Consider the following 15,216-nt stretch of genomic DNA (forward strand, 5'->3'; position numbering starts at 1 on the left):
AGAGGGAGGGAGGAAGGAAGGAAGGAAGGAAGGAAGGAAGGAAGGAAGGAAGGAAGGAAGGAAGGAAGGAAGGAAGGAAGGAAGGAAGGAAGGAAGGGAGAAAGAAACCCTCATAAACACATATACATAGTCAAAGCAAATTCATGTGAGAGGTGTACTATATAAGGATCAAGGGGAACATCCTTAGCAAAAGGAGGCCATGGAAGAAGTGCAGTATTAAGGAATAAATATTAATATTAATTCAACAGGTGAAAGTGGGAAGGACATTGTAGGCTTAAAAAAATAGTGCAAAGCCAAAGAAGAGAGGCCAGAATGTATAGGTTGTGTTTGGGCCCAGAAGGGGGTCTGCATTGACTGCAGCAGAGGGTGTTGCAGCAGATTGGGTGCTGCTGCGATAGTCCAGGCGGATGGTAGTGAGGGCTGGTGTTGGGCGTTAGGAATGGAAAGGAGGCTGCATGAAAAGGGGTAGAATCCATACAGCTGTCACAGACTGAAAAAGAAAAGGGAAACTTGAGCCCAAGGTCATGCCAAGGTTTCAAACAAGATGCCCAGTGGTGCCTCTGACAGAATTAGAAAACAAATAGCAAAAGAAAGGAACTGATTTAAGGGGAAGGAACAAGAAGGGTGGAGTTTGAGGAGCCGTTGGGAGCATCCACTTGGAGGATGGGTTTGGAGCTTAGAAGAGAGTACAGAACTAGATGATGATAGTAGTAGTAGTCACTTACCGGGTGACCTTGGGCGAGTCACTTAACCCCAGGCGCCCTGCCCTGCCCTCCCCCCTTCCAAAAAGCAAAAAAATAAAATAATAGTAGTAATATTAATAATAAAATAAAATAATAGTATCAATAATATTGATAAAGCATCTTCAGTGTTACAGAGTGCTACACAGGAACCCTGTGATGTAGGATTTATTACTATCCTCATTTTGAAGATGAGGAAACTGAGGCTGAGTGAAGTTAGAAGGTTTGCCCAGGGTCACATAGCTAGTAAGTGTCTGTCGCTCAATTTGTACTCAGATCTCCCAGACTCCAGTTAAAAGAAATTAAGGCAAATATATTTCTGTCATATTCCCTTCACTACCCACCTTTCCAGGATATTGTAAGGAGTAAATCAGTGAAATATATCTGTATATAAGCGCTTTATTTATAACTTTAAAGAGTTACAGAATGTGAGTCAATCCCCATCTTGACTTATAAAATATCTATCTTATAAAAAATTATATATAAATACTAACTTATAAAATCCCTATCAATGTGAACAAGATTCTTTCTTTAGCAGCCACTAATAAAGCAAAGCAAAGGAGCCCTTCCCTCTAACACAGGGTCATTTTAGAGTAGGCAAGATATTTGATGAAGGCCACCCCAGAAACATGTTCATTCTGTTTCTGCCACTCACCCTGAATCAAGCCGGTCTCATAGTTCAGCTTCAGAGTCAGAATACCCAGGTCAGTGTTGACCGACTGGCCTTAGACGAACCACACCCAAGGAATAAGCATTATCTCGTGTCTGGAAGGTTCGGGAAGAGATGCTTCATCCCGAGAACACCTGCACTCTAGGGCTTCTATTTCTTAGAGTCCTCGCCATCAGTAACACTCAGAGAGAAGGCAATGAAAAACTACCTGTTCCCCTGATACTAGTGGCCGAGATCCCTTGATGTTGGGTTGGAAGAATTGGTAAGACATGTGGATCAACTTCACATGCATCCCATGGTTTGGGGTTTTTTGGGTTTTGGTTTTTTTTTTTTGCTTTTTTGGAGGGGGGAAGGAAGTTAGGATGAAGTGACTTGCCCAAGGTCACATGGCTAGTAAGTATTAAGTATCTGAGGCTGGATTTGAACTCAGGTCCTCCCAACTCAAGGGCCAGTGCTCTATTCACTGTGCCACCCCCATCCCATGTTTTTTATCTGTTTTCCTCAGCTTTATGAATTCTTTATCTATGTTAAATGTCTATCAGTTCCCTGCCTTGTGCTTTCTGCTTACTACCCATACAGACTTAGTACATTTAAAATAACTTAAGCACTTTGGTTATTAGCATTCTGAATTTTTCCAAACTCCTTGTCATTTCTCTATTGCTTTGGTTTCCCACGATGGCTCAGAGACATGGAACTGAAATTTATGGCATTGTCTGTTCTGTACCACCCGCCTCAGGCCCCACCTAGGCCCTGGTCCTTATCAGTTAGCTATTATTTCATCATCTCCTGTTTAGTCTCCTTTCCATCTAATTCTCTGTGTTTCTTCTCTGTCTGCCCTCCTGATGAATGAAACTGTGAGATGAGACGATTCATTCACCTCACGCGGTGCTAAGGGACTCACCTTTTGTAGCAGTTTTCCATGAGACATGAGAGAAAATCAGTCATTTCTTCAACTATGCCATAGTTACTCTCTCCTTTATAGATCATTTCATATCCATCCATACTTCAGATGTTTATTAAGAGCCTCCGATACACGTGAGGGCTGTGTTAGGTGCTGAGGTTAATTGGGGAAGGGAGACATGGAGAATTCTTAGATGAATAAGTTACAGTCTCTTTCCTCAAGGAACTTACAGTCTAATAGTGGGGATGAGAAAAACACACAAACTACTGATGCAGATTAGAATATAAAAACAGAGTAAGAAAAGGAAGAAAGGTGGTGAGGTCAAATGATGAGAAGCAGCCACGGGCTGGGGGTGGGGCCACATCTTTGGGATGAGACAGGAATTGGGAGGATTCAAAACGAATGTCCAGGACATTGAGGAAGGTACGCCAGTGTCTAATGTGCTGCCTATTACATCTTCCATGAGGGTAAAGATAGAGATTGGCCTTTAGCTCTGGCTACCGGAGTCCACAATAGTCACTTGAAGGGACATAGTAGGAGGCCGGTTTTTGGGGGAGAAGGAATCCCTGGGTGGCCAGCTCAGGAGTTTTCCAGAACAGAGCCCAGGTGAAGTCATAAATTTGATTGTTTATCCAGTCACAAGTCACGATGGTTGGAAGTTTATCTTCAAAGATAGCCTTTGGAGTCATTTGAGCAATGACCTGATGCCTGGCTGTAGGAGATAGGAGGTGGTAAACAACATTCCCTGTTGCAGCACTCATCTCCTGGTTTGAGACACAAACTCACCCTCCTTTGCCTACCCTATCCTCATGCTCTCCTGCTTTGTGATTGTAGAAAAATGACTGTGTAATGCCAGAGGATTTGAAGAATTTCTACCTGATGACAAATGGTTTCCACATGGTGTGGAGTGTGAAACTTGATGGTAAGTTGGCCTCTCGCCCATCGTCACTTGCCCTGGCTACACTTTCTGAAATGTCCCTCAGCAGAGATGTGCTTCCCCTGAGTGAAATCAGTGTTTAACACGAGCCTCAGAAGTCCAAGGAGAGCGGTATTGATTTCTGTGCTGGCTGACCTTATTCAGGCTAAGTCACAAAGTAGAACTGCCCAGAAAAGTCCAAGGATTAAAAAAAAAACACCATGAGATTTCAAGTCTTACTTTAGTACCTCATCAAAGGTTGGAGGTGTTCTTGTGTATGGACCTGGCCGTAGGCTGGCCACTTGGTGATGAATTTTTGACTGTGGCTACCCATGGAACAGAAAAATGCAAAGTGGTGCCCAGTCTGGTATGCCCCTTTCTGCTTCTATAGTGACTGTGGCAGAGTGGCGGGGAAAAAGGCAGAATATGCGAAGAGTGACAGCATTTTAATTTGACTGTTAGTATTCCAAATGTGAGATTATTGCCAAGTACACATATTGCTGAAGCCTCTGTATCTTCACATTCCTACCATAAATGAAACCAGAGAAAATAAGGAAGTTGCATCCAGATGGAGGGAGGCTTACAAGTACTTCTTGGAGAGGTAAAGAAAGGATTGGAAGAAATAGGTTTTATCCCAAGAAATATTATTTCATGGCATTATCGGGTTATCATATATTATAATATTGATGATAAGTATTTGCAGAAAAACTCTACCTTTACAATAATTGCATTTTTGCTGATGATGAAGAGGTAGGAATTCTTAAAGAAATCAATAAGACCTTTCAGAGCAAATCAACCTATATTTTGGTACTTGGTGACTGCAGTACAGAGGAGGAAAAGGTGACGATGGAGAGAAATGTATGGAGAAGCACAATGCAGGAGGAAGGATTAAGAGAGGTCAAAAGTTCGCAGATTGCATAGATATAAATATATAGAGAAAGAACATTTTCTTTGAGAAACAAATTGGTAGGCACTAAGACATGATGAGAAACAAATAACACTGCAAAAATTAAATATATTTTGAGAGAACAAAATTTGTCATTAATATGGCAGTTAAACTCAATTCTGAACAATTTCAACAAGAAATTGACAGTTAGAGATAGGAAACGGACAGCAGAACTGACATTGGTGGCAGTTACAGTCATCTTGCATTTAAACTTAACCAGTATGAATTGATTGCCACAGCAAAGACCAGAAGAGCCCAGAAAGTGCCTTAATCCACAAACGTATGATTTACTTGCTAAATAGAGAGATGGCTGCCAAAGGCAACACCAAGTTAGAATATAAACTTGTTTGTAAAATCTTACCCAAAAAAGATGATGAACGATTCTCAGTAGTCTTGTTTTGTAAAGCAGAGAAAAACAGTCAGAGGGCAAAATCAGTTTAAAGAAAGTTTGGCAAGATGACCAACTAAGCAAAGTCATTCTAAGGACATTTGAGGACAAGCAGAAGAAAATGAAAAGAGATTTGTAAAAATTATTATTACGTACTGCTCTATCAAGGGCAGAACAACCATACGTGGACTGTGATGTCACAGTCTTAGCTGTGCTCATAGGAGCAGAAGAAACTGTCCTTAAACAAAGACCAAAAAAACCAGCTCAATTTTACTGAGGCATCTAGAAGAGATCTGTGCGGGAGGCAAAGCAGTTGTGAAGTCTTTGAGGTACCAGGATACAGGCTGTGTAAGGAAAGAGACGATACCAAAGACATGGAAGAAAAAACTAAGACTATATTTTAAAAGGTAGTGGAAAGGGGATCTTGAACTGCCTTCTCTTCCTTCTGTGCAAAATCTTAATGAAAATCATCTATGCAGATCAAGGGCACTCACAGTGAGGGTATTAACAGGGAACAAAGGAGGCTTTTTCTTTTTCTTTCTTTTTTTTTTTTTTTTTTTGCTTTTTGGAGGGGGGAAGGTAGGGCAATTGGGGTTAAGTGACTTGCCCAAGATCACACGGCTAGTCAGTGCTAAGTGTCTGAGGTCGGATTTGAACTCAGGTCCTTCTGACTCCAGGGTCAGTGCTCTATTCACTGCACCACCTACCTGCCCCAAAGGAGGCTTTTTCAAACAATAATGAACAATTGACTGAAAGATGTAGAGAATATAAAATCTCACTGTGCTGTTGGTTGGTTGGTTGGGTATGAAGAGACATTTGATTTGGTATAGTCGGTCAATAAACACTTCTTAGGCCCTTTTTTTTTTCTAACAAGGTGTCCCTTATCCATACAGCAAATTCACTAAAGATTCTTTGAAAGCTATAACAACAGATGATGAACATCAGATAAGGCATGAAACAGGGAGATGTATGTATACCCAAGATGTTCATGCTGCGGACATCTGGAGGAAATCCAGCACAGAGTCCAGGTTGAAGAAGGATTCCATGTGCATTGATGTAGTCTTCCAGATGCTCCTGCTTCCACTGCTCCCTACAGATGACATTGTGCCGATCACACCAAAGCTAAGGATGTTGCAGAGTCTTCTGGAATAGATCTCTAATCACTCAAAGGAATTTGGCGTGATCATTTACACATGAAGAATGTCTGCTGCCTAAATTACAACAGGCATTTGAATGGAAAACTTACAGAGCTTGTCCATTAATATGTTTATCTCAGATGGACAGTATATATGGTCCCAAGTTGGGCCCAGAGTTGAATAGGAGAAGATTAGGCTAGATCACCACCAGGAAATCTCCAAGCTCCTTCAGTGACTCTAAGCTTCACATGAAAACACAGATCCATCTTTGTGATACTAACATTTTACTAGTGGCAGTGAGACATGGAATACAACAGGCTCTGAAAAATTAAAAATGCACGTAGCACAGAGACTCATGTCAGTATGAGCAGTCATGTAACCACTGAGGAGATCTGAGGAAGGAACAAAGTAAAAGAAGTCATCAAAGAACTGTTTGATAGGAAAAGATGTGCTGGTCAAGTGGTGAGAGAGGAATGAATGAATGAAAAAGTGTTCAGTTGTTAAGTATGTACTCTGCGGCCAGCCCCAAATGAAGGTCTTCGGGGATGCCCCAGCCTGGAGCTGGCTGAGGGTGCTTCAGTGACAGTGAGCCATCCTGCGTGGCGTCAGTGTGCCACAACTATCATCACGGTGTCAGGAGAGAGAAGTAAAGAAGACCTCTTGCATGTGGAGTCAATTCCCTGTGATGAATTTCTGGGAGGACGTGAACAAGAGTGTCACAGGATGAATGGTCACAACTGTGTCATGACCAGCATTGCTGGAGGAAGCTTTCATATTCATGAGATCCCAGATTCATTGAGTAGTTCCAAGTTGGAACCATAAGTTGACCCTACATAACATGGTCTTGTAGTCATGCAGAAAGTCATATGACCCAGTTATTCAGGATGATGTTAAGAAATTTTCTGTGACAACCAGTTATTATGGGGCCACACTTCCTCCAGATTCCCTTTTAGATTCCTAAAGCTTCTAAATTACTTGCTTTCTTGTCTCTTTACAGGCAGAAGTAGTGTTTGTGAAGTGGCTGGATCTAATTACTCCAAATAAGAAAAAAAATCTTGTGTTCCAAGGGATTCAGACTCGGGAAGCTAGTGCCTAATGGGCCTTCCTCTTTAACTATCTAGTTGGGTGGACCTCAGTGCCTTTCCCTACTTATTCTTTAGCAAGTATAACTTGAATTCTTAAAGGATCTGAAATTTCAGCCACCTGAGTACTCTTCACTAATGCAGATCAATCATAAGCCCTCCAGGATACAGTAGACCATGAGATGCATTTCTGTGACCAAAAGATGAATGCATTTCTGGTGGCCAGACTTGAGTTGATGGGCCTTTTCAGTTTGACAAGGCTGGTCCTTGTACCATCTGTCACTGAGCCTGTCTTAGAGGCTTTTCCAGCTTCATAGAAACAGCCAGGGCCCTCGTGTGTCCCTGGAGAGCTCAGTCACCTCCACACAAGAGGCAGGCATGGAAGTAGGATTTCAGTGGATTAAAGTAGTGAGACGAAAGCATCTTCCTCCTCCTCCCTCGGTAGTTACACAGAGTCGGCAGAACTGAAGCTGAGCCCTGAGACTCTCGCAGAAACAATCTGACAGGGGTAATTATTTTAACCATAATTTTGCCTGCACCGGTTTCCCATGCACAGACACTAAATTACATCACAGTTACAGTTGGAAGTCCTTGCAGTAAATTTGCCTGGAGTTTCTTTTTGGAAGAAAATTCCCATGGAATGCAGCTAACAGGATGTAGTCACATTTTCAGGATTTTAGCCAGGATGCTGGCCTTCCCCATTTTCACTACCAGCATTTGCATGTCTTCCATTTCACTGCCATAATATGTTGTCAGCAGCAGTAGACTCTCAGACCAATCAGCATGAGTGAAACAGAAGCTAGCTTGTTCTCAGGCTGTAGCCAAAAGACAGCATCCTGTTGTGTGGATGGCTGGCTTGGGAGTCAAGAATGTCTGGTTGCAGGATATGCTCTGCATATGCATGGAAGAGTCACTTCTAAGTGGTCCTTGACAACATTCTATAAACAAGTTATAGACAAGTTGCTCAGCTCCTTCAGTGAAGGGAGTTTTGAATTACTTGGAGTTTCCTGCACTGCCAAAAATGACCATTCTGGACCAAAAATACGCTACCTGTGGGGCAATAAACTCAAAGAATCCTGGAGTTTTCTGCTTGGAAGGCCTTGGTGGGCATTTTGATCAGACTCCTAACATTGCAGATGTCCTCAGAGGCCCAGGGCTGAAACCTGCCCAGGGTCACCTACAAAGTCACCTAGTGGGCTCATCCAGGATTTAGACACTTCACATCCATCACCCTTTCTACAGGTTTTCAGCTTCTTCTCATCATTGACCCCCTTCTCTGCACACATACCACTTTTATCAATGTTCTTTTTGAAATGTGGTGCCTGGTCCTGAACACGGGCTCCAGATCTGGTCTGACCAGCACAGAGTGAGTCAGGAGTGTGCTGGCAAATGTTTAACACCAGAGTTCTAGGATGGGGAAACATATGTTCAACTTACTTTTAAGTTTAATCTTCATTGTTAAAGTTTCCTCTGTTACTCTCTGAAGACTTGATCATCAACAAAATGATAAAGCAAGCGCTGATTTGTAGGCTTTGCCAGTTTCTGGAAATACACTGAGGTTTTAACAGTTGGCTCTCTTGAGCCTGGACAAGCTGTGTGCCTCCCTTGTCCTGGACACGTGACTTGTGTTAATGCAACCTGAGATGGCGTTACTTCTTTGGTCGCCCTATCATACTGTTGGCTCACTAAACTGACCTCAGAGCCCATACGTCTTTTTCACATAAACTGCCCCTGTATACAAGGAATTGAGTTTTATCCAGCATAGGCAGCAAATCTTACCGAGAGCTCTTTTCTAAATATTTTAATAAAGTTCTCAGAATCCAGTCCCTTTCTGGCTTCTCTCTCCCCAGGTCCCTGAAAAGTCAGTCTGCTGCGTCTGGTCCCCTTTCTCTGCTTCTGCCCTGTCCAGGCTGACCTTTCCCTGACCTTTTCTGACCCCTGAGAAGGCAGCATATTATTTGATGTCTGGCCCAGCTTCAGGGGTATTTCTGAACAAATTCTCCTTGGTCCCTAAAGTGGGTATAACTTGGTTCCCAACTCCTAAGAGAAATGAAGTCTTTCATGAATAGGCCTTTGCTCCCTGCCTGGATGCCTGGTTTTTCTTTTGATCTGCCATTCAAGATGGGGCCCAGAGCACTCTAGTTTTTCCTATCAGTGTCAAAGGCATCTGCTGTTTATCCATTGCTTCTTAGTCCATCCTTCACTCTGGCTGCGGCGTCCTTTATTCAGGTCACACAAAAGGCGGCTGGAGGAGCAGTAGGCAGAGCTGGCTATTCCACGCATACAATGGGGACATTTTGTCACTCAGAGAGGGTTTCTTAGGACTCTATGGCATAATGGCAAGAGAGTGGTACTTGGAGTCAGGAAAGACCTGGACTCAAATTTCATCTCTGATATTTACTGTGTGAACACTTACCTCTTCATTGGTGAAATGAGAATAATAATAACTTAGCTTGTTGTTAAGTTCAAATGAGAAAACTCTTTGTAAACCTTAGAGCAAGTTAGTGATGGCCATGGCGATGGCCCCAGTTGCCTTTGGTCAGTGACATTCTCATGCTCAGAGGGAGCTGTCGGGCCAGTCCTCAGGAGGAGAGGTATTGGCTTTGTCTGCGTAAGCACACCCCCCCTTCTGTGGGGAGGGCTGCTGACACCCCACCCCTTCTCTCAATGCTCTTGCAGATCAGCCTGTGCCTTTGGGCTGCCTCACAATCAACAGCATTGCGAACCTGACTCAGCTCACCCAGTCTGCCATGTACACGCTTCCCAATTCACCGACTCTGGAGGATCTGGATGGTGAGGAGGATGAAGGTACTGTGGGAGCTGCCAGGGTCTGTGTCTGAGCACAGCCTGCCGCCTTGCTGTGGCCAGTCCTAAACACATGGGCGTCCTTGTGGCATTTCACTTTTGATCATTTCTAGAGCTTTGGAGATTTCTCATTCACTTCTCTTCTAAGTCTTGTTGTTTCTACTTTGGAAAGATATCCATACTTTTTTTTTTCCCATTTCATCCTCACTCCCAACATTTCATCCAGCTGGCTCCCTCCAGTCTTCCCTTTCAGACCATCACACACCCCAGCCCAGACCAGGCTTCCTAAGGCACTGCCCATGTGTTGTGTCACCCTCCTACTCAGGAGCCTCAAATGGCCTCTGCATCCCTTTAGGATAAAATTCAGGCTCCTCAGGGTGACTTCCAAGGCCTTCCATAACCTTCTCCTATTCATCTTAGCCAGGGCAAACCTCCTATTCCAGCAAGGCCATTCAAAAGATTTACCACCCTCATGATCTATTCCCTTCTCCCTCCCATCTTGTAACATTTCTACTTTCTACATTCCTTCAAAGCCCAACTTGTCTCACCTCTCCCACAAAATCCACAAGGTTCTGTCCCTTCTCTGAATTCCCATAACATTTACTGTCTAGACTAGTAGTTTCCAAACTTTTTTTAATTTTTGGGAGGCAGTTGGAGTCAAGTGACTTGCCCAGGGTCACACAGCTAGTCAGTGCCTGAGGCCAGATTTGAACACAGGTCCTCCTGACTCCAGGGCCAGGGCTCTATCTAGCCACCTGGCTGCTCCATCTCAAAACTTTCTTAACCCTTTCAGTAAATTTTTTAGCATATTTACTCAATACATGTGGGTTTACTTACTTTACAGTTATCTACAGCACTACCACACTTATAATGGCGTGCTTCATAAATCTTACCCAAAGAACAGAACCTAGAAAAGGATGAGGTAAAGACGAGCCGAGAGTCCGTAGAGAGCCAGGGAAGTCCACTGGGCAGAGAAGCACTGTGGGCAGCCCTACACTGTAGGAACATCCCTGGCAGCTGTGCGGGGGATAGATTGGAGAGGGAGAAGGGTGGGGAGGCCAACGAGAAAGCCGTGACCACAGTCTAGTGTAGGGTGGTAGTTGTATGAGCAAAGAGGGGACAGAAGCAGAAATGATGAAACGTGGCAACCGAATGTGTGGAGGTCAGCAAAAGCAAAGCATCAAGAATAATGCCAAACAGTGCCAGACCTGAAAGGAACAGCGACAGAAACAAGGAAGCTCAGAAGAGGGGTAGTTTTATCTTTTTGGGGGGACAGAGAGCACTGAGTTCTTTTTTGGACGTTTTGAATTTGAGATATCTCTAGTTCATCAAGTTTAAAATGTCTGATAGATAACGAGATGAATAGATGGACAGATAGATGATAGACGGACAGATAGATCAGATGGACAGATAGGTAGATGGATAGATAGATGATAGACAGACAGACAGACAGATTGATAGATAGATATGGAGGTCTATGAATGTGATCATCAGAACATGGGAGCTGATGAAGTCACCGAGTGAAGCAATGTGCACAAAAAAGGAAGGGCCCAGGACAGATTTTAGGGGCATATTCGCAGTTAAAGAGCATGGTTATGAATGATGCTCCAGCAAAGGAGACTGAGGAGCAGTCAGACAGGTAGGAGGGGAACTCCGGAGAGGAAAGAGTCTCCAGGAGCAGAGGTCAGGAAGGACAAGGACTGTGCTAAGTGGCAACTAGGAGGTCCCTGGTAGCTGCAAAGAGCTGCTTCAGTTCAATGGGAAGTCAGGGATGATGAAGACGTTGAACACATGGATGATTGGAAGGATGATGGTGCCCCCAAAGCAATTAGGGGAGTTTGGAAAAGGGGGAAAAGATGATGTGATCATAACCATCCATTCCTATTCATCGTGTGCAACTTGTTGATTTCTGATGAAGGGAAATAGGAAGGGGAGACCTTATTCATCCCCCACTGCTAGAAGAGCCGCCGCTGAGGGGCGCCCACCTCTGGTACCCACAAGCTGATGGGATGTGGGGGGTGCATGGTGTGGGCGTGGGGGGGGAGGATAAGAATGGATTTTGCCTTTATCACCAGTACAGATACCTGGATCAGGGTGGGTTATATCTGCCTTGAGGGGCCTGTACCAACTGTTGCCATGGAAGGCCAGCGGTGGGAGAAGACAGAGAGGGAAGCTGTTGATGGGAATGGTATCGTTATGTTAGAGATGATGTTCAGGTTGCCGGTGGGACAGGAGGGCTCATCTTCCTGCCCTCAGGTTGGCCGGCCACGTCTCTTCAGGTTATAGCTCTGCTGATCACGTTCCATGGCCCTCCCAGGTCCCAGAAACCACTCTGGAGACAGTGGTGTAGCCCACATAAGCTCGCAGCTCGTTCTGTTTGTTGTTCTGCTTGTCAGTTGTTTCCTGGATCTGAGTGTTTTTCCCCCCCCATTTAAGTTGTAAGAGGACAGAGGACCATGTTGCCTACATCAGTCATTAATAAATATTTACTCATAGGATTGTGGATTTAGAGCTGGAAGAACCATAGAAATCATTTAACCCATCTACCACTTTTTATAGGTGAGGAAATTGAGGTCAACAGAAAGTGCTTTCTTCATGGTGATGCTGTAAGGCAGGCATGCAGGTAGACAGATGATTTATCAAGTAATTATGTGTCAGGTGCCATGCTACCTCAGGGGTACAAATACAAGCACACAGGACGGTCCCTGCCCTCAAGGATCTTACATTCCAGTGAGGGAAGATGACATTGAAAAGGGATGGTGAGAGGGATGAGGGGATGAGTTGGCTCTGTGGTGTGGAGTTGGCTGGGAAGGCAGAATTAGGGTGAAGCCCATTTACCAGAGCCCAGCTTGCCAACAATACAAATACTGTTGTTCCCACTTTACAGCTGAGAAAACGGAAACTCGGAGAAGCAAAGTCACTTACCCAGAGTCACAAGGCTCCAGAACTAGCACCTTCTTACATCACCTCCAGTACATATAGCTGAGATCTGCAGAATCCTTTGCATATTTATCACTTTCGATCCTCACAAAGACCCTGGAGATAAGTTCTGTAATTATCATAATACCTATTTTACAGATAAGGAAATAGTGGCTCCACTCCCAGAGACCTAGTGACTTGTACATGGTCGAACAGCTCTCATGTATGAAGAGTAGGTCTTGAACCCGGGCCTTCCTGCCTCTAAGTCCAGTGCTTTATGCCCCCTCCCCCCCTGCTCCTCTGAGCCTCTGCTGGCCACACACTGCTTCTTCTCTTGTACCCCCAGCAGGCCATAGCAGCACTGGACTCAGAAAAGGCAGAATGTAGGTAATGGGGAGTTACAAAGGAGAGTTGGGATGGAAATCATATCTCTGACTTTCAGAGTCAGCTGTTATGACCATATCCTACCCTGGCTGGTGGCTTTGGGGAAGGGGTGGAGAATGAGGAAGATTTTCCCAGTGTCTCCATTCTGACAGTGTTTAAGAAATAAAGCTTACCTAACCTCAGGCTTTTGGCAAGGGACAAGAAGTCAGTGTCATGTAGAAAATCATACTCTAGAAATCAGGAAGATCTAGTACCCTGATTTCAAACTTAGAAGATGTTTACAGAAAGTCCAGTAGATCCTAATTTATCACTAATCATCATATCAGCATGTCATGTATATTGTATCCTGTACAGTATACAGAAAGACAGCATGCCACAGTGGATAGAGACCTGGGGACTAGAAGTCCTCTCTCTGTCACACACGTGTGTGAGCCCACACACACATATCTGTAGACACCTGTCTGTTATATATGGGATACACACACACACACACACACACACACACACATCCCGAGCAAGTCCCTTAACTTCTCAGTGCTTTAGACAATTCTCTAAGATTATCAATTTCAGAAAAGGTACCAGTCTATGCTGGTAGATGGAGTTCTCTCATCTGGGAGTTCCCAGCACATAGGAAATCCCAGGTCCAGTGTCTATCCGTGTTATATAAATTATATGACTAATAGGTGATGTTTATAAAGCACTTTGATTTTATCTACACTAATTTCATTTCATTCTCACAGCAGCCCATTCAGTTAGGTAATATAGACATCATTATCCATTTTACTGAGGGTCAGTTAAGGAACTTGCTTATGGTCACAGTTCTAGCTGAGTCTCTCCTCACAACACTTGGCAAGGGCCACCCCAGGGCCTAGTAAGGGAAGTCACTTCAGACTGAATTCCACACTTCATTTTGTCCCTAGATGTGAGTTGCTGTCTCCTACAGGCAGTGAAGTGTGTCCTAAAGCAGGTGAGCCTGAATACAAAGGAGAATAAGACATGGTCCTTCCCCTCCAGGTTCTTACAGTCTTGTTGGGTGGGTAAAACATACTTAGGAGCCAGTGACAGAACAATGTGGGAGAGAATGTATTGAGTGCCTAAATATGGGCTTTTCTGTGCCAGCCTCAGAGAAGAGCCAGAGGAGTCGAGGAAGGTTTTGGGCTGGGGAGAGGGGGACTTCAAAGAGCAAGAGGCCTTAGAGGAGCCTCAGGTAAGAGCACAGAGCCGTCCTGGTCATATGCACTGCACAGAGAAAACTGTCATGTTATTCATTGTGAGAAGAAATACCGAAAAACTATTTTTCAGAAGTAGCATGGCATATTGAATAGAGCACTGACTTAGAAGGTGTTCCACCTCTGACATTAACCAGCTGTGTGACCATGGGCAAGTCCCTTCAGTTCTGCACCGGAGGGGACTCTCTGGCATTTATCTGCAGAGTCATAGATAGGTTGCTATCTAATCTGGTAGAGTGAGTTACCACACAGGGAGTCCCCTACATTGCAAAAGTCACAAGTTCCTTGTATATTTGCTTATGGTAATGAGGTACATCAGGGACCTGGGTGTTATGGATTAGGCACATGGGTGGTCTAATGAAGAGAGGCCAGTGTCAAATCACACTTGTTTCCCCTAGAAGAGACACTCTGGTGATTTAAAAAAATGCATTTTTTAAAAATTAAAAAACAAAACGATTTTCAGTTGGTTTAGGAATTCCCTTACTTCTCTGTTGTTTGGTATATTCGTAAGAGTCCTTTATGTTGGGTGTTCATGTCCCACACGGGAACTCTCTATTGCCCACTGAATGGTCCCAATTTAAATCTCTTTACAATTATCTTCAGCCTCCCTTTCCAGCCTCATCCCATACTTCTTCCCTTCACATGTCCTAAATGCTTCATCTGCACTGAGCTTTTTGCTCTGACCATTTCTAGAATAGAAATCTTTCATGACTTCTCCCTATAGACTGTAAGCTCCCTGAGGGCAGGAAGTGTCACATTCACCTTTGTGTCACTGTGCACGTGTAGGCATACCCCACCCAAAATCATGAATTGGCTTCAAAGAAAGCATGGAGTTAGGCAAAATAATATTTTAAGGGCTCTTTCTTCCATAGGAGCAATGCTTATGGTGGGCAGTTGGCCAGGTAACATGGCAAGGTTCCACAATTGGAATTTTTTTATTATCATGAATAATGTTAATATGAACCAGCCTGGGTTGGGGCCATGTTAAGTAATAGCTTGCAGTCAAACAGTACTTTAAACTTAAATAGGCTTATGTAATTTTCCCTCGCAACAGCCGTGTGAGCTAGGCTGTGCAAGTATTATTCTCTCCACTTTAAAAA

The 15,216-nt window shown here is 44.0% G+C and overlaps 1 protein-coding gene across 11 annotated transcripts in view; it reads left to right on the forward strand.

Moving 5' to 3' along the window:
• LOC138161120 (tubulin polyglutamylase complex subunit 2-like) overlaps nucleotides 1-15,216 on the forward strand; it is a 35,886-nt gene that overhangs the window by 13,781 nt on the left and 6,889 nt on the right. For 6 of the 11 annotated variants that reach the window (XM_069087932.1, XM_069087940.1, XM_069087941.1 and 3 more), the window contains 2 exons: nucleotides 3,146-3,233; nucleotides 9,459-9,587. In XM_069087932.1, the coding sequence (XP_068944033.1) occupies nucleotides 3,146-3,233; nucleotides 9,459-9,587 (217 nt within the window). The remainder of the gene's footprint in view (nucleotides 1-3,145; nucleotides 3,234-9,458; nucleotides 9,588-15,216) is intronic. The other 5 variants (XM_069087942.1, XM_069087934.1, XM_069087933.1 and 2 more) reach the window with 2 other exon arrangements.

Source organism: Petaurus breviceps, unplaced genomic scaffold (genome assembly GCF_028583685.1).
Source record: "Petaurus breviceps papuanus isolate PSGF00001 unplaced genomic scaffold, PetGlider_PUasm1.0 183, whole genome shotgun sequence".
NCBI classification, from domain to species: domain Eukaryota; kingdom Metazoa; phylum Chordata; class Mammalia; order Diprotodontia; family Petauridae; genus Petaurus; species Petaurus breviceps.